Source organism: Maniola jurtina, chromosome 26 (genome assembly GCF_905333055.1).
Source record: "Maniola jurtina chromosome 26, ilManJurt1.1, whole genome shotgun sequence".
In the NCBI taxonomy this organism is placed as follows: domain Eukaryota; kingdom Metazoa; phylum Arthropoda; class Insecta; order Lepidoptera; family Nymphalidae; genus Maniola; species Maniola jurtina.
The window spans coordinates 6,384,899-6,412,212 of record NC_060054.1 but is presented as its reverse complement, the minus strand read 5'-3'; the positions used below and the strand labels follow the sequence as shown (position 1 = coordinate 6,412,212).

Below are 27,314 nucleotides of genomic sequence, written 5' to 3'. Positions count from 1 at the left end.
TGGAATATGAAACTAAATGATGTCCTACAAAATATTGGTTTGAAAAGGTCAAAGGTCGAACCTTGTATCTATTACAATATTTCTAAGAAAAATATATTAATAATTGCAGTATATGTGGATGACTTACTTTTGTTTTATACTGATGAAAATGAAGCTAAAAATTTAAAACAACAATTAAAGGAAAATTTTAAAATGCAAGACATAGGAAGAGCTAATTACTGCATTGGGTTCAGAATTACATACCTAGAAGATGCTATATGCATTGATCAAACAAGATATATTGATCAGATCTTAGAACGTTTCCATATGGGTGAATGTAAGCCTGCGAGTACACCCATGGAACCAGGAATGATACTTACAAGCTCTGGTAAAGATATCTTGACAGACGTACCCTATCAAGAAGCTATTGGATGTTTACTTTACTTATGCCAAGGAACTAGGCCCGACATAACCTATGCAGTTAACACTTTGAGTAAATTTAATAATAAACCTGAAATTAATCACTGGCAAGCAGTCAAGAGATTAATGCGTTACCTGAAGGGTACAAGAAATATGAAACTAATGTACAAGCCAAATAACGAATCAATCATTGGATACTGTGATGCTGATTGGGCTTCAAACTCTGAAGATCGTCGTTCTTGTACTGGTTACATTTTTATGTTTCAGGGCTCTGCCATATCATGGAACTCAAGGAGGCAACCAACAGTAGCCTTATCCACCACCGAGGCAGAGTATATGTCTCTGTCTGCCGCAGTTCAAGAAGCCTTATGGTTAAGGCAGCTGCACACTGAACTTTGGCCGCAAGAAAAACTTTTTCCTCTGAAATTGTACTGTGATAACCAAAGTGCAATCAAGCTAACGTGTAATGAAAGTTTTCAGGCTCGCAGCAAACACATCGACGTGCGGCATCACTTTGTAAGAGACAAGGTAGCCAATGGAGAGATTTGTGTCGAGTACGTTGAAACCAGCTCGATGACTGCAGACTCGCTGACCAAAGCCCTGCCAAAGCCAAAGCATCAACACTTCCTTGGAGCTATGGGTTTGCGTTCAAGGGAGGATGATGAAGTGTGAACGCATAGTACCTACTCTGTGACAATGTCATTGTATAAAATATGTTCTGTGGCAACTGTCATCCTTTCTCTTGTTGGCCGCGTCCGAATAAATTGCTGTCTGTCATAAGTGTTATTTTATTTAAATAATATAATATTTTGAATTTCGCCAAAATAGTTCCTTTATAATTTCCTGGCGCCCTAGTTACCTGCGAGTCGTCTCAAGGGTGCTCCGGCGGCGGCCTGCGCGGGCCTGGCGGCGGCCGCGTCGCGCAGCGCGAGGTACTCGGGCGCTGCGCACACGGCCACCAGCGCGGCGGCCGAGGGCCTCAACTCGGGGGCGCCGCTCCAACACCGCCGCATGCTCTCCAACATACTGCATGGGTATTGTAGGTCCTGTATAACGACATATGTATTTTAGATGATTTAGATAATTTAGCTTAGTTTAACTTAACTTTACTTTAACTTAATTTCCATCTTATTATATTCTTTTAAAATTTATAACTTAGTTATTTTTTCATAGTCCTTAGGTTAGCTATTATATTATTTTTTTATATTTTACTGTACGACTTATGTTTATGTTAATGCATGCTGTGACTGCCCGTAAGTGGAGTTGCATAAGAGCTCTAGAATTTAAGGAACAAAATGTATTTAATCTAAATGTGTAACTCTGTGGGCGGTACCATATTAAATAAATAATTAAATAAATAAATATGTACCTACATATTAAAAGCATAAACTAGCTGACTGACTAACGTAGCTTTAGTTTTAAGTTACGTAATTAATTATCACCACTATATCGTACAAATTTAACAATTTCGACCATCAAAATGAGTACAATTGTACCTACTTTGAATAAATGACTTTGACTTTGACTGACATTGATTTAATGTACGTTCATGCGTATACGTTATCTCGATAATGTGTGTGCCCAAAAGCTTTTTACCCGACTGCGGCAAAGCCAAAAGGAAAGGTTATGATTTTAGCAGTCTATGTATGTATCCAAATTTTGTGCGTTCCATTGTAGCGCCTAAACCACTGGGCCGATTTAGATAAATGAGGTGTTAATTGATTCGTTGTAAAAAGTCCAGGTGACATAGACTATATTTAATACGAAAATAATTAACCTAGCGGATGTTACATCAAAAAAGGGGGTCTCCAAAAAATTTCTTTGCTATTGTATCGAGTGGGATGTCAATTGAAAGAGGAGGAAGTTTTGAGTTCATGAATATAAATGTATTACAACATTGAAATATACCAAGCGACAGAAAAACAATTTAAGTGTAACTACCTGACGCCCGCGACTTCGTCCGCGTGGATTTAGGTTTTTCGAAATCCCGTGGGAACTCTTTGATTTTCCGGGGGACAAAAAGTAGCCTATGTGCTAATCCAGGGTATTATCTATCTCCATTCCAAATTTCAGCCAAATCCGTCAGTAGTTTTTGCGTGAAGAAGTAACAAACATACACACATACACACAAACTTTCGCCTTTATAATATTAGTGTGAAGTGTGATTGTGTGAAGTGTGAAAGTGTGATGTGATGTGATGTGAAGTGTGATAAATCGCTAGTGCTTACCCTAGGCGACAAAGGAGGCCTTGCTCCCTCCAAAACGGCCTCCTTAACAGCCTCGTGGCCCTCAAAGGGCTGTCGCAGAGTGAAGATCTCGTACAGAAGCATTCCGTACGAGAAACAATCGACCTGTAAAATAATGTAATGTAAACATTCTTGTGATTTATTTGTTTTCTTTTTGTATATGTTACACTCAAAGACCAAAATTTTTCATTTATCGATAAAACAGATCCCGAATTAGGAGTCAAGATAAGAGAAGAATGCGCTCTAGCGTTTATAAATACCCGATTTGAGATGCAATTGGTATGACACAATTTTTAATAGCTATATAATAATAATAATATACTGTAAAGCTCCTAAACACAGGACGGACGAACGGACGGACGGACGGACGGACGGACGGACGGACGGACGGACGGACAGACAGACAGACAGACAGACAGACAGACAGACAGACAGACAGACAGACAGACAGACAGACAACAAAGTGATCCTATAAGGGTTCCGTTTTTCCTTTTGAGGTACGGAACCCTAATAACGAGTTTTGGTATACCGTGATAGTTCATGTCAGATAATGTCTACAGTTCAAAAATATGAGGTCCCAAAAATTTTATAAACCATTTATTAAAAAAAAAGTTTTTATTAAAATACCTTCTCCGTATATTCTTCCTCGCCGTTGTAACGCATGATTTCCGGCGCCATGAAACCTTCCGTGCCTCCAAATCCTTTTGTACCAGAGGGGGGAGCCAGGCGAGATATTCCTACGAATATTAGTGAAATCTTCCGGTAAGTCATATAGGCGAAAGGTTCTGCTTTTTACACTTTCAAAATTTATAATATTAAATTTATTAAGCAGCCTAAATCTAATAATCTTATAATCTTTTATAACAAAATTCCTCAGTCAATTTTGGACTTTACACAGGTTCAAAAAATCTATTAAAAATATGCTCCTGAGAAAAAAGAAAAGCATATTATACAATCGAAGATTATGTAAATGATAAAAGAGCGTGGATTTGACCTGCAATTCGCTCCAGCAATGCGCGGGACTTCAATTGCTTTTATACATGGCATAATATTGTTTATCAAATCTTTGAAAAGAGCAACCGCCGAGTGTTTTGCTAGTTCTTCTCGGTAGGAAAGGCATTCCGAACCAGTGGTAGATGCTTTTGACGATCCAAAAGAACTTGTAAAAGTCTAATTGAATAAAAATATTTTGAATTTTGAATTTTGAGTATTCTATTTTAATTTTATTATATCTTACCTAGAGTATTAAGAAAAGTAATCAGTTTTATTTATTTTTATTGACAACTCACGCTTGACCAAAAAACTGATTGGCCAAAATTTTTTTCACATAAAAGGACCCTACGGTTCCCATATCGTTTTGGATTTCCCCATACTGTAGCAGTTGAAAAAAATTGGTTGTCTGTAAAGTCGGTTTACTGACGATAGTTGAACGTGACAACAAAGGCCGATTGTGCTTCTTTGTCGCTCGTTCCGCGCTCTCGATTGCACTTCAAGCCTTACATGGAACGCCTCAGAGCGAGGTAACGCCGCATGAGTCATGTTTTTTCGTGCGTGCAGCCGGCTCTATCGAATTATAAGACGTTGTCACGTCAAAACATGCTGTAGAATAAATAGTATATTCGTTATGTTTCATCTTACCATAGTCGCCTAGTTTGACGTGCACGTCGATTGGTTCCGTACTGAACTCCACCGTCTCTGCGTCCTGCGGCGCCGGCAGCGACCACACCAGCACGTTTTCCGACTGCACACATACACACTTTATAGGTATACAAGATGTTTATATCCAACTAAGGAGTACATAAAGCCTTCGTCCAGCGCCTAATCTCTCTCCGGTCGTGTCGAATTTCCGTCCCATCGGGCTATGAGGGTGAGGGAATGGAGAGTGCACCTCTGTTTGTACATACTTGTGCACTATAATATCTCCCGCGTAATTTGCTAATCTCTATAGAGATTTTGGTATTTTATTTGTACAAATTAGGCTAAAATAGTAAATTTTACTGATAATGGCGCCGATTCTGTTATCTTTCTCTAAACTAAATTTAGAGTATCTGCGTCCTCCTCCTTTTAATATTGTTGAAAAGGGACGGAACATGAATTTTACATTTAAAGACACTAAATTTTAGTGCACGCTATAAATAACAATAGCCTCGCGACTGGCAGCTAAAGTCAAGATGTGTCTGTACTTTTCATATTACATTGGTAAGAGGAGGATGCGAATACTCTAAAATTTAGTTGCCAACGGAATCGGTACCAATGTCGCCCTTTGTTTTTAAGACCATGTATTTCATACTTTGTCATAGTATTAAGCAAAAAAGCTATTTAAATACATAAATAAATTTCATTCCACTGAATACTACAAACGAGTTTCATTTCTACCTATAACATCGCCAAAGCATGTGAGGTGAGTGGTAATTATTATTAAGGGTCGAGGTATTTGAACCTCTCCACTGTGTCTAGAGGGACCCCAGATAATGAATGAAATAATAACATAGACTACTAGAGGATGCCCGCGACTTCTTCCGCGTGGATGTAGATTGCAGGTTCTTTTTAATCCTGTAGGAACTCTTTGATTTTTCGGGATAAAAGTAGCCTATGTCCTTCCCCGGGATGTACCTCAAGTCTGTACCAAATTTCATTAAAATCGGTTCAGTGGTTGGGTCGTGAAAACGTAGCAGACAGACAGACAGACAGACACACTTTTGCATATATAATATTAGTATGAATGACCAATGATCTAAAGTTGTGTGAAAACCTCTATGTACCTATATTAGTATATTTAAATTAACCCTGCTTTATTCTTATTTTAGTACTTATACATGAATTGTCATTATCTAAAGATACTGAATTTGGAATATATGATCTCTTATGTATATATAAGGATGTTTTTTGTAATGTCATTCTGTTTGTACGTTTATGGTGAACTGAATGAAGTCAGACAGACAGACAGACACGATTTCGCTTTTACAATATTAGTATGGATAGATATACCTTCAAATCTCTGTACAGCACGCGGTGCGCGTGTAGATACTCCAATGCTCTGGCCACTTGGAGAGCCAACGCGCGAGCAGTCCTCGGACCAACGCGAGCGCCACAGCCCCTGTAGCGGCGAAGACCACTCTCCAACGAACCCTGAATTTTAACATCAAAATTTTACCATAAGAAGCAAAGATAATTTTCACCTCACTAGCTTAAAGAGGACGCCTTTCCTGTCTAAAACCAGTGAGCAAAAATCGTTTTTGCCCACTCAGTGAAAAAAGTGTTATCTCAAGAAAAGTTCGAAATCTTCCACGCCTATTTTCGTACGCCAGCATTTTATTTCATAAAAACTTTTGAAATTCTCTATTTTATTATTTAAACTATTGACTTTCAATAATAAAAATCTGTTTTTTAATATATCTTGTACTTTTTCGCTATTGAGGTGAAAAGTTGTATGAAGCACACGATAGCAAAATTTTTGTTTCTTGTGCCTTTGAATCCCTCGCTACACTCAGAATTCTAATTAGAATTACTCGCTACGCTCATGAACCTTCCTTGTCCGCTCGGGGCTCCAACTAGGCACTTGCAATAAAAATGAACTTTGCTATCTTGTTCAACAAATAACTATTGTACCGATAAATTAAGATTATAAGAAGTGACAAATATATAAACGAACTATCGAAGTAAACCAATGTATTATTCAACGTGTTAATGGAGAAGGAAAGCCATCTAAATATACCTGCGGAGCGACGGCTAGTAGCAGCGCCAGCGGGGCGGCGCAGACGGCGACCAATGGCAGCACGTGCGGGTGCCGCAGACGAGACAGGATGCCCAGCTCCTGCCGCAGCCCGCAGTACGCTCGACACGCCGCGCCCCACGAGTCCCGCTCCCAGCGCGACACGGCTGCCTGGAGCCAACAGAGTGACGTCATTCGTTTTTTTTTTAATTATATGTATAGACTAGCGCTTGGCTGCAATCAAACCTGCTGGCAAATGATGATGCAGCCTAAGATGGAGCGCGCTTGGCTAGAAATGGCCTATTCACTCTTGACTTGAAGGTACCCATATTAAAAGTGGGAGGGAAAACTGATGCCGGAAGAGCGTTCCATATCCTAGCGGTTCGGATTAGAAACGAGGAGGCAGATCGCTTCGTATGTGTTCGAGGAATGTCGACTACGTATGGATGCAGACCTTGACGATGCCTTGCAGTACGATGGTAGAAAGGTGAAGGAGGAAGCAGGTCAAAGAGTTCTGTAAAGTATGGCGGATGCTGCAGGATTTTGAAGCTGAGCCATCATTCTAAAGTTCAAAATGTTCAAAAAGTAGCCAAAAAAACTTTAAAAATTAGTGAAGCAATGAAAATCAAAGTGAGCTTTTCCGCCCGAAGTTTTTGCGGAATCGCTTTCATGCTATGCCGGGCTGCTAATAATGCTGAGCCGGGGCCTTTTCATCTTGTGCCACGTGGGTGCAGGAAGTTTTTCGATTATTATTAAGTAATTATTAAAAACTACTAACCTACTAACAAGATGAATAAATTAATTTTCTTTCTTTCTTTCTTTCTATGACGTCACAAGGTTAGCTCAGTCGTCGTATTTCATGCTATACTGTTTTTCGCCTCAAAACAATGAATATAACTGTGTGTGGAAGTGTGACATCATTCACTATTCAATATGACGGATGGTGAAAGATTCGATGCGAGAGCTATCCAAATGACGCCAGTGGGTCTGGCTATCAATTTAAAATTGAAGGTGTTTTTAATTTTTCCAGAAAAAATACGAGACCAACTGTTTTTATTTCATATCTTTAAAAATGAGTGATAAATTGAAGATCAAAGTGCGATTTTCTGCCCTAATTGTTTTCTTATCATCGCCCTTCTTGTGATGTTATAATGCAATGTCTGCAAGTTCTGCACAGCCATCACTGAAAAGTAGAGACAAAGAGACGCTGACCTTGTACGCCTGCATCGCGGTCAGGTCTCTGGCCTCGGGCGGCGCGACGGGCTGCAGCGCCTTGACGGCCACGGCGCAGGGCTTCGCCCCGGGGCGCCGCCACGTGCCCGTCAGCACCGTGCCGAACGCGCCGCGCCCTGCCACCGCGCCGCACGACACGTGCTCCCAGCGCGCGCGCGCCTTCTCCTCCACGTCCAGGAGTAACTGCAATGGAGTAAGTAATTAGTAGTGTAGCAAGTAGGTAATTTAGCAATAAGGATCCACAGCCAAAACTAAACTGCTAGGCCAATTCCCGAAAACCTGCATCAATCATTATTACAATCGCAATTGTCGTGATTGGCTGAATTTTTGGTATTCTTGTTGTAACAATGCATTGTGGCCAATAGTGAGCGAGCGTCAACCAATCAGAGGTGATTGCGATCGTGACATTGTAGCTGTCATTCTACCGCAATCAAGCTGCATGTCAGAGAGCGCCACAAGAGGTCCGGACAATGCAAGCTGTCATCTTCTTCTTCACTTGATTGGTGGCTTATTGTAGTGCCAACCCAGCACAATGCACTTTGCCAATGACTCGACATTGGCAAAGTGCATTGTGCTGGGTTGCAGGCTTGGGGAAGGGTTGGAAGCTTGAGGGAGACATCTTATATGACAATATTTTTTTATTATAACGTTTAACAGCTCACTATAGCCGGTTTACGTACCGTGTCCGGCGCGACGTCGGCCAGCTGCACGTCCGCGTGGTGCGGACAGCGCAGCGGCGCGCTGGTGCACGCGGCCAGCACGCACTCCTCCAGCGTCCAGCACGTGGCCACGAAGCAGTTGCCGTTGCAGACCCCCTCCGTCGAACCCATACGTGACGACGCTACACAATAACACGTAATTAAACATTAAAACCGGCCAAGTGCGAGTCAGACTCGCGCACCGAGGGTTCCGTACTGGGTATTTTTTTCGACATTTTGCACGATAAATTAAAAACTATTTTGCATTAAAATAAATAAAAATCTGTTTTGGAATGTACTTTCATATGATACCCCATTTGGCATAGTTATCTTACTTTGAAAATTGAAACACATTTTAATTTATTTTTGTGATGGTTACATGTAATACAAATTCACGGTTTTCGGATTTTTTCCTATACTTGTATTCGCGCCATATTCAAACCTATACTATCTCTTTCCTCCCTACACCTAAATATTATCCCGCACACCTTCGCACCTATACGCGCTCCATATACCAGTCGCTCTTCTAACTTAAAACATCGTGCCCGCATTTGGCGTCGTCGCAAATAAAACCACGTTTACGCCAAGCGCACTACCAAATATTTGAACTCCCGCGCAAATGGTTGTGTGCTGATGTGTGTGTGTGTGTGTGTGTGACTATAATGTTCTACTTTGCGCACTTGCACCCTAGATAACTGTTATTATTTCGCTTACTGTTTGATTCAGCACCAACGCCGCTATCGCCATCTGAAGCTCGTGATTCTTCCGAAAGTCGCAAACGCCTCGGCTCTGCGTTTCCCAGTTCTAAACGCCTGAACACCTACATACAAAAACATATTAAAACCCCCTTGTCCATCCTTGCTAATTAGCCGCATGAACCGTCTATTCAGTCTATTGTTTGTGACTGAAGACTTGCCCCTCATTGGCACAGACTCCAAAAAATTATATTATAAAACTACCTTATCCATATCCATATCCATACTAATCACACTAATATTATAAAGGCGAAAGTTTGTATGTGTGTGTGTGTGTGCGTGTATGTTTGTTACTCCTTCACGCAAAAACTACTGGACGGATTGGGCTGAAATTCAGAATGGAGATAGATTATACCCTGGATTAGCACATAGGCTACTTTTTATCCCGGAAAATCATAAGAGTTCCCGGGATTTTTAAAAAAAAACCACATCCACGCGAACGAAGTCGCGGGCATCAGCTAGTATTATAAATGCGAAAGTGTGTCTGTCTGTATGTGTGTCTGTCTGTCTGTCTGTCATGAATCATCCACTTTGATATATGTGTTCTAGTTGTTTTAAGAGATATGGTCCTTCGCACCGGATCCTTCTTTTTCAATCTACTAACCTGCGCAAGATGTTTGTCGTGATCGTTTTGATGGTGATTGTGATCGCCGTGATCATTGTGCTGATGATCAGCGTTGGACTGGAAGTCTCTTAGACACGCAGGATATGGAACCACTCTGGGCATGAATCATCCATCTTCATGTATGCGTTCTAGTCGTTTTAAGAGATATGGTCCTTCGCACCGGATCCTTCTTTTTCAATCTACTAACCTGTGCAAGATGTTTGTCGTGATCGTTTTGATGGTGATTGTGATCGCCGTGATCATTGTGCTGATGATCAGCGTTGGATTGGAAGTCTCTTAGACACGCAGGAATGAAACCACTCTGGGCATGAATCATCCATCTTCATGTATGCGTTCTAGTCGTTTTAAGAGATATGGCCCTTCGAACCGGATCATTTTTATTTTCAACTAGTTGATGCCCGCGACTTCGTTCGCGTAGATGTAGGTTTTTAAAATTCCCGTGGGAACTCTTTGATTTTCCGGGATAAAAAGTAGCCTATGTGCTAATCCATGGTATAATCTATCTCCATTCTAAATTTCAGCCCAATCCGTCCAGTAGTTTTTGCGTGAAGGAGTAACATACACACACACACACACACACACACACACACACACACACACACACACACACACACACATACAAACTTTCTCCTTTATAATATTAGTGTGATGTTAAAAAATACTAGTAACCTGCGCAAGATGTTTGTCGTGATCGTTTTGATGGTGATTGTGATCGCCGTGATCATTGTGCTGATGATCAGCGTTGGACTGGAAGTCTCTTAGACACGCGGGGCAAGGCGCCACTCTGGTTATGAGACATCTCCCTTCTGAAGTGTGGACGAATCGTGTACCTGGGCAAATACAAAAAAAAATTAAACACCTGTGAAATGTTGTATAGAAACAGGCGTTACTTTGCGGAAGTCCGTGATGTACAAGGAACCAAAAGCTTGATCACACTAATATTATAAAGGCGAAAGTTTGTACGTGGTATTATAGAAAGCTTATAATAAAGTGTCAGTTCCCATCATGTATTCGTTTGATTCACAACAAATACTATGATATACGAATCACATCACACTAATATTATAAAGGCGAAAGTTTGTATGTGTGTGTGTGTGTGTGTATGTTTGTTACTCCTTCACGCAAAAACTACTAGATGGATTTGGCTGAAATTTGGAATGGAGATAGATAATATTAGATTAGCACATAAGTTACTTTTTATCCCGGAAAAACAAAGAGCTCCCACGGGATTTTGAAAAACCGAAATCCACGCGGGCGAAGTCGCGGGCATCGGCTAGTTTGCTATAATTCTGCGAAAGGACCATGGGCAATTTTGTATGGACCCCGTCCCCACCCTCCAACAGTCACCGGATTTATGTTAATATGTTCATTTGGATTCAAATAGACGTAAATAGTTGGTTTCAGCTTCAAAATCGATGGGGTTCTTAAAATAAATAAAAAAAACTTTTTGTTTGAAATTGATTTATTTTTGTTATTTTTTCTATATTTTATTGTACAAAAATCATATAACAGAAAAAAATCACCTGATCTTGATCATCAACATCAATTTGTAGATTGATATCATCCGCGTTTCTTTGAATTTCTGGACCTAGGACGTCATAGTCTGCGTTTCCGATGCGACCTTGTCGCGTAACTTTGCTAGCTCTTTACCAGCATCTATGGCACACTGCCATCGTGTTATTGAATATGTAGAGGCACTAGTAAATAGGCATTTTCGAGCTACGCCGTGTGAGCCGTAGCGAGTTTGGTTAGTTGCCCCTAGCCTCTTGTAGCGTGTTGTTGTTTCCAAAGAAATTGTAACTTTAAATAGTGAATTATAATATATATTTTTTTTAGTGTTCATTTTTGTTTTTATTACTACCCTGGTAGAGAACACGGCGCTACTATATATCCAGCAACATCAGTCGTACATTAAATATATGTACAATAAATACTTGTACATTGGTGACCCCGACTTTGAACTACCAGGGTAGCGCGTGTTAATTTTATTAAAATAGTAACGTAACGTAAGCTAGGGCAACTCAAGTTAACACGTGCAAGGAAGTGAAAAACTAAAAAACTTTAAAAATGGCGCAACCTACGACAGTAGTGATGGATGAAGACACGCATCTAGCGTCGATATCTATCACGTCGAAGATCCCGGAGTTTTGGACCGACCAACCTAGGGTCTGGTTTATCCAGCTGGAGGCAATACTGGCACCACAAAAACAAGGAGATGCATCCAAGTATAACATAGTGGTATCCAAGCTGGGTAAGGATGTCATTCAACAGGTGACGGACATCCTCATCAATCCTCCGGAGGAGCGTAAGTACGAGGTACTTAAAGAAAGGTTGCTGAACATATATGAAGAGTCGGAGAACCACCAAATACAGAAGCTCATCGGGGAGATGGAACTGAGTGATCAGAAACCCAGCCACCTCCTCCGAAAGATGCAGGATCTGGCCAGGGGTAAAATTAATAATGAGACCCTAAGCGTTTTATGGCAGAACCTGCTACCAGCAGCAGCACGAGGCGTTCTGGCTGCGACAGAAGCCAAAGATCTAGATAGACTAGCCGTGATTGCTGACAAAGTAATGGAAACTATGAAGTCCCAACCAGTAGCAGAAGTGGCAGCAAAGGAGGCGGTACCCGGAACTTCGTCAATGGCAGCTGAAATAGCCAGGATACATGCAAGGTTGGACCAGCTGGACAGGTCCAGAGACAGTTGGCGAGGCAGGCGAGGTCGCGGAAGGTTCCGTGGTCGTTCGCGTTCCCGAGGACGAGAGGAAAACAGGTCCAGACGTACCCCGGATAGCCCGGACTGGCTCTGCGTGCATCATTTTAAATATAGGCAGAGAGCTAATCGCTGCGAACAGCCGTGCACCTGGAATACGAAGCAGGAAAACTAGTAAAGATGCAGGTGGAACCGGTGGGTACCTGCGTCGAATTAGGGAACCACCGTTTATGTATTACGGATAAGGACAATGGCATACGCTATTTAATAGACACAGGTGCGAACATTTCAGTGTTGCCTAAAAGTTATAAATCAGTGTGTGACAGTGCAATGAATAATAAATACAAACTTTATGCCGCGAATGGTAGTGAAATACAGACTTTCGGAACAAAGACTCTAGTGTTAAATTTAAGATTGCGTCGTGCGTTTAAGTGGACTTTTGTAATTGCCGACGTTAAACAACCCATTTTAGGAGCGGATTTTTTAGCTAAGTATAATTTGTTAGTAGACTTAAGAAACAGACGATTGTTAGATCAAAAGACTAACATGTATGTAATTTCCACTATAGTAAACTCGGAGCATTCATCTATATTTACTATAGCCGAGTCGCATCCATGTTATTCTCTCCTAAGTAGGTTCCCAGAATTGACAATGCCAGCGACGTTCAAAGAACCACCACGTCACAGCGTAAGACACCACATCGAGACTTCAGGTCCTCCGGTGCATGCGCGCCCAAGGCCACTGCCGCCGGACCGATTTAAAAAGGTAAGAGAAGAATTTCGCCTTATGCAGGAAATGGGTATTTGCCGCCCGTCAAAGAGTGCGTGGGCGAGTCCTCTACACGTTGTACCTAAAAAAGATGGTAATATAAGGCCGTGTGGAGACTATAGAGCGCTGAATGCAATTACGAAGCCTGATAGATACCCAATTCCTCACATAAAGGATTTTACGTTTATTTTAGCCGATAAGAAAGTATTTAGCAGGATTGATATTAACCGAGCGTATCATTTTATTCCGATAGCAGAGGATGACGTGGAGAAAACAGCTATCATTACACCTTTTGGTTTGTTTGAATGGCCATGTATGTCTTTCGGTTTAAGAAACGCAGCACAGACGTTTCAACGTTTCATGAATAATTATGTCTTACAGAATTTAGAGGCAAATTTTCAACAAAATAACCCGGATTGTGCGAATTATAAAGCAGAATTTGTTTTTTCATACTTAGATGATTTAATAATAGCTAGCGAAAATAGTTCGCTCCACGAAAAACATTTAGAGGCCGTTTTTGAAAGACTACAACAAGTTGGGTTAACTATTAATTTAGCAAAGTGTGCGTTTTCACAAGATAAAGTTGAGTTTTTGGGTCATGAGGTGTCAGCCAGTGGCTTAAGGCCGTTGCCAAGCAAGGTCCAAGCCATTGTAGACTTTCCCAGACCGAAAACGGTAGAGGAACTTCGTAGATTTCTAGGCATGGTAAATTTCTATAGAAGTCATTTGCGTCAGGCAGCCGAATATCAAGCAGAATTAAATAACTATCTTCACGGAGCAAAGAAACGTGACAAAAGTAGTATAGTGTGGACAGAAAGTGCCGTTCAAGCGTTCGAACAATGCAAGTTGAATTTACAGAACGCTGCTTTGTTAGCCTATCCGATTTCAGGTCAAGTGCTTGCTATAATGGCAGACGCGTCAAATAATTGTGTTGGAGGCACATTGCAACAAAGAGTAAATAACGAATGGGTTCCGTTAGGTTATTTTTCGAAAAAATTGACTGACACGCAACAAAAGTACAGTACCTACGACAGGGAGTTACTTTCGCTTTATTTGTCAGTGCAATATTTTAGGAACATGTTCGAAGGTAGAGATCTCATTTTGTATACAGATCATAAGCCGTTAACGTTTGCGTTTAAAAAGCTAGGTGGTAGTAAAGAAACGCCGCGAAGGACCCGTCAGTTATTATTTATTAGTGAGTTCACGACGGATATACGCTATACAAAAGGCGAAGAGAACGCGCCCGCGGACGCGTTATCGCGCGTTGAAACAATTTCGTGCCCGTCTGTACTTGACTTCACAGAAGTGGCTATTGCGCAAGCGAACGACACAGAGCTCACAGAATTGTTAGGAACAAGAAACGGTAATACGAGACTAATAAAAATAGACTTGCCGAGTGTAAATAAGCCGATTGTTTGTAACTTGCGAGGCGATAAGGCTAGACCTTACTTACCAAAACAGTTTAGGCGTATCGCATACGAAGCAATACATAACATCAGCCATCCTGGCATTAGAACAACAAGGAAAATGGTAACTAATAATTATTTTTGGCCTGGGATGAATAAAGATATAGGTATTTGGGCTAGGTCGTGCATAGAGTGTCAAAAAGCAAAGGTTCACAGACACACTATGTCACCTTTAGGGCAATTTGCAAAAGTAGATAGAATGTGTCATTTACACATTGACATTACAGGTCCATTCACTATTTCAGAAGAAGGGTACAGGTATTGTCTTACAATGATCGATAGGGAAACAGGTTGGCCGGAAGCATTTCCAATTAAAGATATTTGTGCGAAGACAGTAGCCAAACTCGTGTATGAAGGATGGATTACTAGACATGGGTGTTTTATTAATTTGAGCTCAGATCAAGGAAAGCAATTTGAAAGCAGTCTCTTTAGACAGTTAATGAAATATTTAGGGGTTCATAAGTTTAGGACGACACCGTACCATCCACAAAGTAATGGCATGATCGAACGATGGCATCGTAGTTTTAAGGCCGCCTTAATGGCGAGATTAAAGGACAATAGATCGTGGGTTGAAGAAATGCACACCATTATGATGGGACTGCGTGCAGCACCACGCAGTGACACAGGGGTAAGTGCCGCGGAATTAACCTTCGGGCGAACTCTGAGGCTCCCTGGAGAATTTTTCGAACCATCGGATAGTAAGATAACGGACGGTGAGGAGTACCTAAAGCAGTTGAAACAGGTAATTAGTAATTTAAGACCGAAACCTGAGACACAGAGAGACTCTCGAACTATTTTTGTGCACCCTGCCTTAAAAGACTGTAAAAAAGTTTTTGTTAGAAACGATGTAATGCGTAAGTGTCTGCAACCACCGTATGACGGTCCCTATGACGTCATAAAGCGGTTGGAAAAAGCATACTTAGTACAGTTACCCAATAGACAAGCACTAATTTCAATTGACAGGTTGAAACCGGCTTTTGTCCTGGATATCAAAAATCCACGACAAACGCTGGTTGAAACGACATGTAAGAAAAAATGTAGATTTAGCGACGATGACGTTTTGCCGACTCATACAATCCGTACTACTCGGAGTGGGAGAGTCAGCAAAACGCCCGTTAGGTATCAGTAGAATAATTCGAATAGTAACTAGCAATTAAGCAAACGAGTATTATGAAATAAGTATTGTAAAATGGCCCCGATCCGCATATATTATTTTTTATTAGAAGACATAACTAAACCTTATTATTGAGAGTGTTAGAGTGGTTGACGATTGTTATAGTTTATTGGATAGTGTGTAAATGTAAAATGTAATGTAACAAACATTCGAAGCGTTGAGTGCAACGTAGGCTGGATGGCGGGGGCATAGCAACAATTGAACGTGGTCTTGCCACAGCGAATCCGTCGCCACCCGCTCAAGTTGTAGTAACAATCTCAAGTATGATGTGTTAAGAGATGTACCATGCATCGAATCAAAGGAACACTTTAACTGGGTGACGTGTTTAAATTATGATTTGTTGGGTAAGCGGATCGGAAACATTGCTAGGGTTGTCGAAAACTAAAGAACGAATATTGTGAAATAAAATTAAGGTTGCGGAAATTTGTATTTGTTTAATTTTTATTAAGATAAAAATTTGGGGTGGTGTGATGTAGAGGCACTAGTAAATAGGCATTTTCGAGCTACGCCGTGTGAGCCGTAGCGAGTTTGGTTAGTTGCCCCTAGCCTCTTGTAGCGTGTTGTTGTTTCCAAAGAAATTGTAACTTTAAATAGTGAATTATAATATATATTTTTTTTAGTGTTCATTTCTTTTGTTTTTATTACTACCCTGGTAGAGAACACGGCGCTACTATATATCCAGCAACATCAGTCGTACATTAAATATATGTACAATAAATACTTGTACAAATACAACCTGCAAAAATAAGAAAACTCGGGGAGTATTAGAATCTGCCTTCTGAAGCAAGGGTCGCGGGGTCAAATCTCGTAGAGCACAAGTATTTGTGAAATAAATGTGACGCGTTATGTATTAACTACTGTTATTACACGTCATAAAAAATGAGAATATTGTATAAAAAAGATGTTAGTTACCTGTATCGGCGTATTTTGTGAAATATAGGTAGCTTGTAGAATGTGCCGCCTTTGTCGCAAGACAGATCGCGGACACATTATACACGGCCGGCCTGTCCTGTTTCCATAATGCACAGTATCCAATCCAGTTATCACAAAGTCCTTAATCGTGCAACAATGCAGTGACAGGGTCAATAGAAAAGCTATCAATCAGTCCAGTAAACAAGCAGGGGTTGTAGTTATTTAAAGCAAACACTGATGACAAAAACGTACGGATTGGCTACAGTCGTCCACTGCGCACGCACCCCACTACGCTCCGCAAGAAAACTGAAGACTTTTTTTGAGAAAAAGTTCCAGCAGTTTTCGCCCGTGCGCTCTGTCTGCGCGGAGGAGAAGCCCGAACCCCGGAGATGCCCGATCTCACCAGCCGGTGATCGATTGGGTGGCGTGACGACTGCTCCCACGCGCCGCTAGAGCCGCGCGAGGATGGACAACCGTCCATCCACCTCCAAAGGCCCTTTTCAGGGCCGCCACCAACGACATGCTCGCGATCCGCGATCGCGCGCCGCACCCGCGAGTGCGCTCGACGTCGCAGCCCCGACCGGCTCCGTCACGCGCGACCTCGCGCCGTACGCCGCGCCTCCAGCCGCGCCCGCACCACGCGCCGCACCCGCATCACGCGCCGCACCCGCGAGTGCGCCAGACGTTGTAGCCCCGTATGGCTCCGTCACGCGCGCTCTCGCGCCGTACGCCGCGCCACCGGCCCCGCACGTCTCGCGCGCCGCACCCGCGCCCGCCGCGTTAACCGCCGCGCCGCGCCCGCTGTCGATGCCCTTGCTCGACGACGACAGTGTGGCGGACAGCGAGACAACGGTCCAGCCTACACTTCGGCAGGATGACGCCTACTACGCCGCCATCCTGGCCCTGGAAGGCCCAGATCGCCGTGCGCTCCCCAGCCGGAGGCAGCGCACCGACTCCGAGGAGGACGCGCCCGCTGAGGCGAAACGGGTTGCGAAGACGACCCCTCCCTCCCGCCACGAGATGCCCCGACGCACAGCCGAAGCTTCAGGGACGGACGACACCGGAGCGACCCGAGCTCCGACGCCGGCCCCACGCTCCTACGCCGACCGCGCGAGAGCAACGCCACCGCCGAAGCCCGCCGCCGCCGCCCCTTCCGGCGGCGCGCCACCGAGCGGCCCAGCTCCCAAAACGAAGAAGCTACGCTACCCGCCACTCATCGTGGAAAATCTGCCCAACTGGACGCACCACATCAAGCAGATTAAGCTCCAGTTGGGTAGAAACCCAGCAGCTCGCCCTTACGGAAAGGGCATCCGATTCACGCCTCAGGAGGACCAGGAATTCCGCCTCGTCCAGCGATATCTCACCGCCCTGGAGAAGACGGAGGGCGTGTCCTGGTTCTCCTACTCACTGCCGGCTGAGAGGAGTCTGAAGGTCGCAATCCGCGGCCTTCCTTTCAACACCGAGCCGGCAGAAATAGAAGACGAACTCCGCCAGCTGGGGTTCGAGCCGGAGTACGTGCGCCAGATCAGGGCGAGGAAGGGCAGACCAGGTTGCCTCTTCTTCGCCATGCTCCGCCGCACCCCACACACGATTCCAGCAGTGTACGAAGTCACCGAGCTGCTCTGCATGGGGGGAGTCCGCATAGAGGCATGGAGAGGGAAGAAGGGTCCCGCTCAGTGCCACAGATGCCAGGGTTTCCGCCATGCCTCAACGCACTGCCACAGGCGCCAGGCCTGTGTGATCTGCTCACAGGAGCACAGCGCACGGGACTGCCCTAGACCACGGGAAGACCCAGCGACCTGCGCCAACTGCGGAGGTAGCCACCCCGCAAACCACGTGGGCTGTCCCGTGTTCCGCAAGGAGGCACGGAACAGACGCGCGGGCACCGTCGCGGCCACAGTCCCAAGACCGCCGCCGCGCACCGAGACCACCGGCTCCAGGGTACGGACGCCTGCAAACGACCCGAAGCCACGAGAGGCCACGGAGAGAGCTCCTGCCAGGAAGAGGAGAGGTCGTCGCCGCAGGAAGGCGACATCGCCAACCCGCGCACCCTCGCCGCCGCCTGCGCAGAAACCCAGACCTGCCGAGGGGATCCCGCCCCAGCCCAAAAGGACCGCCGAACCAAGCGTCGCGGCCATCAAAGCCGTGGCGTTTGAGACACTAGAAGACGTTTTCCACGCCATTAAAAATGGCGGGGAAGACCCACTCCTGCGCATCCTGGAGGGACTGCGACGACTCGCCGCCTTTTCCGGTGAGGCCCAGCCTACCAAGGACGCCAGACAGGAGGAAGTAGAGAACCGCGCCACATAGATGCCTCGGAGCGCGTCCTCCGCACACGTCGACCACCCAGCTGGGCTTCCCACAAGCGGGTTCCACCCGGCTAGGTCGGATCACGACGGCGTGAGGACCGCTCTCAACTCTCTCTTCCTCACTGAGGAGGAAAGCCCGTAGGCCCATGGGCCAACCCAAGGACCCTGGCGTAGTCACGCCAGGCGGAAGATCCCGCATGCAGGAGGCCATTGCCTCGGACGTGCCTCTCCCGCGCCCTTGCGGGCGCGCGAGCTCACATACCGGAAAAAAAAAACGTACACTGCAGCGAACTGTCAACTGACTGTGACGAAGGTTCGCGCGACTACCTGCCTGCGCAAGAGCGTGGGTTGGTGAGCGGGGGGAGGGGGTTATTTTGTAGCTGGTTATCTTTAGGTGCATGCTCCGCCCGCCGCTGTGCAATAAATAGATAAATGAGTGAGTATTTTGGAATTAGTCATCAATAATACGTCAACGAAATATTTTTTTAAACGTAAGATACCATGAGAACCCCATGCATTTGGGCATCGTCGCCATAGTAAAAAAATATCATCTTGCCTAGATCTATCAATTGCGCTACATTTCATTCTTGTTGATAGGTGGGGACCATTCCGCCCATAGTCCTTTGTATGGTGCATTTTCGATTTATCATTCCAGTTCGTACGCTCCGCATTTATAGACTCAACAATCGAATGGATCGAACAGTCAAAAAATTGTACAATCGATTGTCGATTTTTATACGATTGTTCAACTGTTACATTCATTCGATTTCTTGTAACAATCGCTCATCGCTAGTTCAAATAGTGTTGTTACTTACCAAGCGATGGGTACCAATCCTCGAGCAGTAAGTCCACGTGGTCGGAAACCAGTGCCAGAACCTTCGTCAGCACTTCCGGGTTCGGCTCCAAACTGATGCTCTGTAGAATAGAAAAAAAGATTCTCACTTTAGTGGTCTTTTTTACCAACTTCAAGAAAGGAGAAGGTTCTCAATTCAACGCGTATTTTTTTTTTAGCGTTCCAAATCTCCAGAGAAGAAAGGAAGGCTTATAGGATCACTTGGCTGTCTGTCAAGACCCGTCAAACCTTTAGGGTACATTCATGATTCTAGATCAACGGGAAGTACCCTATAGGTTGTCATTCCCATTGTCTTACACACACAGGCACGATAGATTACTAAGTAATCCTATTAGGCTTCCCTTTTTAGGGTTCCGTAGCTCAAAAGGAAAAACGGAGCCCTTATAGGATCGTCCGTCCGTCCGTCCGTCCGTCGTGTCTGTCAAGAAACCTATAGGGTACTTCCCGTTGACCTAGAATGATGAAATTTGGTAGGCAGGTAGGTAGCACAAGTACAGGAATAAATCTGAAAAACGTGAATTTGTGGTTACATCATTAAAAAAAAATATTAAAATGTGTTTCAATTTTTAAAGTAAGATAACTATACCAAGTGGGGTATCATATGAAAGGGCTTTACCTACAATCTACATGTGACCTAAAACAGATTTTCATTTATTTTTATGTATTAAAGTTTTTGATTTATCGAGCAAAATGTTGGAAAAAATACCCGAGTACGGAACCCTCGGTGCGTGAGTCCAACTCGCACTTGACCAGTTTTTCCTTTTGAGGGAGAAACCTCTTCAGCTGACAGTTTCTGCCCACCTGACAGCCGGCGATGGGCAGCCCGTCCTCTCGCCTCACGATGCACACCTCGGCTGGCAGCACGATCTCCACGCACGCCGAGCACTGCACGTCCAGCTCACTCCACACCCCTTCCTGCCGGACGCGAAACCTGCATAACAAAGGAACTACAAGTTTCTGCCCACCTGACAGCCGGCGATGGGCAGAAAGTTCAGAATCACTCAGCGAGCGATGCAGAGAGCTTGGAGTTACTCTACGTGATCAAATCAGAAATGAGGAGATACGTAGGAGAACCAGAGTAACCGACATAGCTCAATGGATTGCGAAGCTTGAGTGGCAATGGGCAGGGCACATAGTTCGGAAAACCGACAAATGTTAGGGTTCCAAGGTGCTGAGACGACGTTGCACCAGAATGGCGCAGGTGGTCAAATGACATCAAACAAGTTTGCAGGAGTCGCAGGAAGTGGAAGAGAAAACTGATTCCGGAAGGGATCAATCAGGGTGTAGTTTAGTGTGTAAAGTAGTGCAGTGTGATGTGTGTAGTGGAGAGGTGTCAAATATGGTTATACTAGCTGACGCCCGCGACTTTGTCCGCGTGGATTTAGGTTTTTCGAAATCCCGTGGGAACTCTTTGGTTTTCCGGGATAAAAAGTAGCCTATGTGCTAATCCAGGATATTATCTATCTCCATTCCAAAATTTTCAATCCAGCCCATCCGTCCCAATCCGTCCAGTAGTTTTTGCGTGAAGGAGTAACAAACATACACACACACACACACACACACACACACACACACACACATACAAACTTTCGCCTTTATAATATTAGTGTGATATAAGTGTGATGTGATTCGTATATCATAGTATTTGTTGTGAATCAAACGAGTACATGATGGGAACTGACACTTTATTATAAGCTTTCTATAATACCCACTTATATGAACATTATTATTGCAACAATATTCATGCTTGTTACAGAAAAAGATTTATTTTTTACGTTAAAATATAAATTTATACAAAAAACTACTGTACTGTAGAGTAGTATAATGTGATGTGCTGTAGAATATCACTTACCGTATAGAGTGGTATAGCTCATCTGGCTCGTCCTCATCGCCCACAGCGCCCAGCAATGGGTCATACCGTGGGGGTAGCTCCCGCAACGCGAGCAGAGTCAGGGAGCCGCACACTAGCTTCAGACCGGTCTTCCAGAGTTTCCAGCACCAGTTCAAGTCGAGAGCTTTGATGACATTGTCGTCTATTTCCATCTGGGAATAAAGAATTATTAGTTCAGTGCGACAAGGATCTTTTGACGCGTGGCCAAAATCGGAACTAACGCCGCCATCTTGTGAAGTGTTACGCTGTCCCCTTGTATGTGGTGTTGCTGAGTAAAAAATCTGAACTTCACTATTATCACGGTTCCGTAGGTACATAAAAAAAGGGAACCCTTATATGATCATTTTGTTGTCTGTCTGTCGTGTCTGTCAAGAAAACCAATAGGGTACTTCCCGTTGACCTAGAATCATGAAATTTGGCAGGTAGGTAGGTCTTATCGCACAAGTAAAGGGAAAAATCCGAAAACCATGAATTTATAGATCACAAAAAAAAATGTGTTTCAATTTCAAAGTAAGATAACTATACCAAGTGGGGTATCATATGAAAGGGCTTTACCTGTACATTCTAAAACAGATTTCTATATATTTTATGCCTAATAGTTTTTAATTTATTGTGCATAATGTCGGAAAAAATACCCCAGTAAGGGAACCCTCGGTGCGCACTGACTGCGCACTAGCGTCTGACGCACTTGGCCAGTTTTTTTTTAATATTAAAGTCATTATAGATAACTTCACGGTATACCACTACGTCTTACCTCTCTGGGCGCAGTATATAGGCTGGGGCAGTGCAGAGCCAACGCGGGGTCGGCCAGTACCCTCGCGCAGAGCCGCGCCCAGAAGCCGCGGGGCACGTAAGACAGCAGCAAGAGACGTCGGATGCTGCGCCCGCTAGCGCGAGATGAAACTGCTATACCGCCTGAAGATTCTTCTGCAAATAGTTACACAACATCATCTCAATTCGTCACAGGTCCAATACGGGTACTCGGAATGAAAAGGCTTTATTGATTACTAGATGATGCCCGCGACTTCATCCGCGTGGATTAAAGTTTTTAAAAATCCCGTGGGAACTCTTTGATTTTCCGGTATAAAAAGTAGCCTATGTGCTAATCCAGAGTATAACCTATCTCCATTCTAAATTTCAGCCCAATCCGTCCAGTAGTTTTTGCGTGAAGGAGTAACAAACACACACACACACACACACACACACACACATACAAACTTTCGCCTTTATAATGTTAGTCTAATGTGCGATATTCTTTTGAAAGGAACAGAACACAGCAGACTTGTTTGATGTTGTCTGTCCGCGATGAGATCGTCTCAGCACCTTGAAGGAGTAACAAACGTACACATACACACACACACTCACACACACACACACACACACACACACACACATACAAACTTTCGCTTTTATAATATTAGTGTGATAGTGTGATTTTATAGTTCACCACGCTGGCCAAGTTCGACAGACTTTATAGCTTTGAGAAAATTATAGCAAAATGTCAGGCATGCATGTTTCCTCAGGATGTTTTTCTACACGATAACACGGTTACATGAAAATTGAGATGTCGCCATCCCTAGTAAATCATCATTGTCATTAACCCATCGCCAGCTCACTACTGAGCACGGGCTCTTCTCAGTATGAGAAGGTTTTGGCCATAGTCAACCACGGTGGCCAAGTGCGGATTGGCAGACTTCACACTTCTTTGAGAACATTATGGAGAACTCAGCCATGCAGGTCTCCTCACGCTGACCAATTGTGGATTGGCAGACTAAGTAAATAGCACTTACGTATTAATAAAGGAGAGTCGGTTCCCCGGATGGAATCGGGTACCATGGACAAAGTGCCCGGGGCGCTTCTGCGGGGAGTCCCCGGCCACGCACGGGACTTCAGCGCCAACTGTCAAATATTACTACTTTAACACAACAGATACCAAAAACGCAAGTTGTCGCCTGCCGATAACAGATGGCGCCAAGTGTATTGTAAAAGGCGCTTTTGAATTTCAGGAAAACGCTTGGATGTTAACAGAGTCAGTGCCTCGGATGGAATCTGGCACCACAGACAAAGTTGCCTATAATGAATTAAAATAAAACCGAGTTCCGTCCGAGTTATTTACATCGGTATTTTCACGGACTCGGATTGAATGAGTGTGTAACCCCTCTAAAAATAGAAAAGAATTCGGACGTACAGATCCCCTAAAATATAAGCCCCTTACCTGCGGTTGTTTAGGCTCCATATCCGGCAACAATGGCGGCACGAGCAGCGACCTGGCGTCCCAGCACAGAGCAAGCTCGAACTTGTTGAGCAAGGACACGCCCAGAGACCTCGCCTCTTCTCCACCCCCCAGCACGGGGGACGCCTTGAACACGTGCGCCAAGTCATCCACCTTCATTATACCTGGACCAGAAAAAAATCGATACTTAAAAGACTAGAACCTAAAACCATAATATAGTTTAAAAAAAAATGTAAATAATAAGAATCGCCAAGAGACTCTTCCTACACACCGGCAATACTGGCGACGCAAAAACGGGCGTCAAGTATTTGAAAATCGAAGCTCAAAAGGGCTGGGACTTAGAGCAATATTTTTTTCTGACGTCATATGTCGAGATAACGCCAACGACACCTTAATGGGCATGAGACGGGTCTGCCCGCGAAATTCAAATTTAATTTGATTTTTCGCAATTTGTAAACTAATACGACAAAGTAGGCTTATGGTATTTTAATTGCGACAATGGCAGTATCAGCCTCACAGGTTTATATAAAAATCTTTATATCAAAGGGGACTGTTTAAGAAATTAGCTCTAGTCGATACTAGAAATTAGCTCTAGTATCGACCTTACGACGATAATATCTATAATAATTATTCCAGTATAAGAAATTAGCTCTATATATTCGATACTAGAACTTATTTCTTAAACTGGACCCTTTCAAATAAAGATTTTTATATAAACCTGTGAGGATGACACTGCCATTGGCGCAATTTAAGTGCGCTATAATGTGCGCTAAAATTTAAGTTAAAATAAGCCTACTTTGTCGTGTTAGTTTACAAATTGCGAAAAACCAAATTAAATTTGAATTTCGCGGGCAGACCCGTCTCATGCCCAAGTCATACTTTCGGCGAGTCTTTTCTCAAAATGTATAACGATATTTACCGTTGTTGGCGAAGGGGTTAATCTCCCTAACAGTGACGACGTGAGCCAGCACGTCACACAGCCACTGCGGTCGAAGGAAGTATAACTCTTTGAGCGTCGCGTCATCATAATGGAGGAGCACTCCTGAAAGAAACAGTACATTACTCTCTTGGTAACCTTCCTAACGCAGTGATAAGCGGTGTCTTGTTTTTGGGAGGACCCAGGTCCGATTTCCGGCATGGTAAATTCGGGATTTTATTACACTAATATTATAAAGACCAAAAAAAAGTGAAAGAGCCACAAACATACACACAAACTTTCGCCAATATAATATTAGTGTGACTTACACTATACAAAGAGGTCTATATAAAGAGGTTAAGTTTGTTAGTTTGTTTGTAAGAAGAAATCTCTGAAACTAGGTACTGAACCGATTTATAATTTTTATAATATGGTTTAGATTATTTAGCTATTAGTATTTAGGTTTATTATGTACATTTGTTCGTTTTCTCCCTAGCGTGAAGGTTGTCTGGAAGAGATCGCTACTTAGCGATAAGACCGCCTTTTTGTACCCACATTTTAAGTTTTCTTTTTTAGAAACTGTCATTTGTGTTTACAACAAAGTATATACATACATAGCTAGGTTAAACAGTTTTTTACCATTTTCGTGTAAAAACATGGTCGCCTGGTGCAGCTCGGCCGCGTCTCGAAACATACGAAGATTCCTCTGTTGCATGTATTGTGTCACCTGAAATGAATAACAAATAGTTATTTTTGGGACAAGTGAGCAAAGTAAAATATTACAGTCTATTTTTATTTATTTATAGACCAGCGCTTGGCGGCAATCAGACCTGCTAGCAAGTGATGATGCAGCCTAAGATGGAGCGCGCTTGCCTTGAAGTTACCTATTCACTCTTGACTTGAAGGTGTTCATATTAAAAGTGGAAGGGAAAACTTCTAAATGTCTCACCAAGCGTCTATATTGGTCGTGCCTCAACACGGGCTCCTTTAGCTCTGCCGCCAGGCTGTGCACGCATTCCTCCAGCGCCAGATATGTCGCCGGCACGCGCTGCTCTAGCAATGGCTCCTTGCTGCCTGCACCAAAAAAGTGTTTTATCTTCCAAGTGCGCAAAGAAGAAAATTACAGTCTATACGCAAGATTTAATACGCGAATCACAGGTGAGGATTTTTAAAAAACACCTAGAATTTTAATTTTCAATGTATACGCGTCTCTGTAGCAACTTTGCAGTAATATTTTTATCTCACAAGTGCGGTAATACTCTACTTTACAGTTTTCACAGCGGTATCATGTATCAAGCACGTATGGGTCTCTCAAAATGAGAATGATTTTGGCCAGAGTCTACCACGCTGTCCAAGTGTGGATCGGCAGAATTCATATTCTTTATTTCATTGAGTGACATCGGTATTTGTCACAGAACACATAATAGTAATTTTGGTATTGTGAGTTTGGTATTATGAAAAAATTCAAGTATTTACCAGGTGGTTTGACACTGAAGGCAACTGAGTAAATGATGTCAGCCAGAAGTTTGATGTTGTGCCGAGTACTGCACGATACCTGTGAAACAAGTTATGATTGATATACATAGTATTCTTAGTATTGTTGAAAAAACCGGCCAAGTGCGGATTGACAGACTTCACACACCTTTGATAACATGGAGAACTCTCAGGCACGCAGGTTTCCTCACAAAGTAAGAATATTACTAGCCATTTATTTTATGAATTATTTCATAAGAATCTGTTCCTGAACAACCCGCCAACCACCCATGGCCCCACCAACCTCGCGGTTACCGAAACTCGTTGTAGGCCGAAACGCGGGAGGGCGCCCGTTCGGTACTTCCTTTCCCGGGGCGCCTTCTTGACTCCCTATCAGTCACTCTCCCCTTTCTGGGGCAGACGGCACAAACACAGCGGATTCCCGTCGCCGATCTGTTCCTGAACAGTTTGGAACCGGAGATATCGAAATGGAACCACATACCTCGATGGAGTCCAACACACGAGGCAAGCCTAGCTTGTCCGCGTCTGGAGCCGCCATTACAGCGCCTCGTATCAACCGCTGCAACGCCACCGGGCTCTCACTAGAGCACACTGTACTCTGGAAAAAAACATAAATAAGTAAATATCAAATTCCAAAAAAAAAATGTTGCTTAGCGAGCTATGGAGAGGGCTATGTTAGGAGTTCCCCTGAGGGATGAGATCCGAAATGAGGAGATCCGCAAGAGAACCAATGTCACTGACATAGCCTAAACTATTAGCAAGCTGAAGTGGCAGTGGGCAGGCCATGCCTGTCGTAGAGGCGATAGCCGTTAAAGCCGGAAAGTCCTTGAGTGGAGACTATAAGCAAGCGTAATGTGGGACGCCCTCCAGCACGATAGACTGACGATATAAAGCGGCTGGCGGGAAGTGGCTGGAT

General features: G+C 43.7%; 2 protein-coding genes across 2 annotated transcripts in view; both read right to left on the bottom strand.

The window, feature by feature from the left end:
• Positions 1-27,314, bottom strand: part of LOC123878311 (zinc finger protein 345-like) — a 349,298-nt gene that overhangs the window by 275,737 nt on the left and 46,247 nt on the right. The window lies entirely within an intron of this gene.
• Positions 1-27,314, bottom strand: part of LOC123878301 (leucine-rich repeat serine/threonine-protein kinase 1) — a 73,578-nt gene that overhangs the window by 14,360 nt on the left and 31,904 nt on the right. The window contains exons 28-48 of the mRNA XM_045925446.1: positions 26,880-26,996; positions 26,381-26,459; positions 25,854-25,978; positions 25,544-25,631; positions 24,908-25,030; positions 23,971-24,152; positions 23,546-23,654; positions 22,510-22,682; positions 21,717-21,907; positions 20,666-20,795; positions 19,827-19,926; positions 10,338-10,498; positions 9,003-9,108; positions 8,271-8,431; positions 7,570-7,773; positions 6,361-6,528; positions 5,634-5,774; positions 4,284-4,386; positions 3,273-3,382; positions 2,628-2,750; positions 1,259-1,445 (exon numbers count right to left, since the gene is read on the bottom strand). Coding sequence (XP_045781402.1) covers positions 1,259-1,445; positions 2,628-2,750; positions 3,273-3,382; positions 4,284-4,386; positions 5,634-5,774; positions 6,361-6,528; positions 7,570-7,773; positions 8,271-8,431; positions 9,003-9,108; positions 10,338-10,498; positions 19,827-19,926; positions 20,666-20,795; positions 21,717-21,907; positions 22,510-22,682; positions 23,546-23,654; positions 23,971-24,152; positions 24,908-25,030; positions 25,544-25,631; positions 25,854-25,978; positions 26,381-26,459; positions 26,880-26,996 — 2,881 coding nt within the window. The remainder of the gene's footprint in view (positions 1-1,258; positions 1,446-2,627; positions 2,751-3,272; positions 3,383-4,283; positions 4,387-5,633; positions 5,775-6,360; positions 6,529-7,569; positions 7,774-8,270; positions 8,432-9,002; positions 9,109-10,337; positions 10,499-19,826; positions 19,927-20,665; positions 20,796-21,716; positions 21,908-22,509; positions 22,683-23,545; positions 23,655-23,970; positions 24,153-24,907; positions 25,031-25,543; positions 25,632-25,853; positions 25,979-26,380; positions 26,460-26,879; positions 26,997-27,314) is intronic.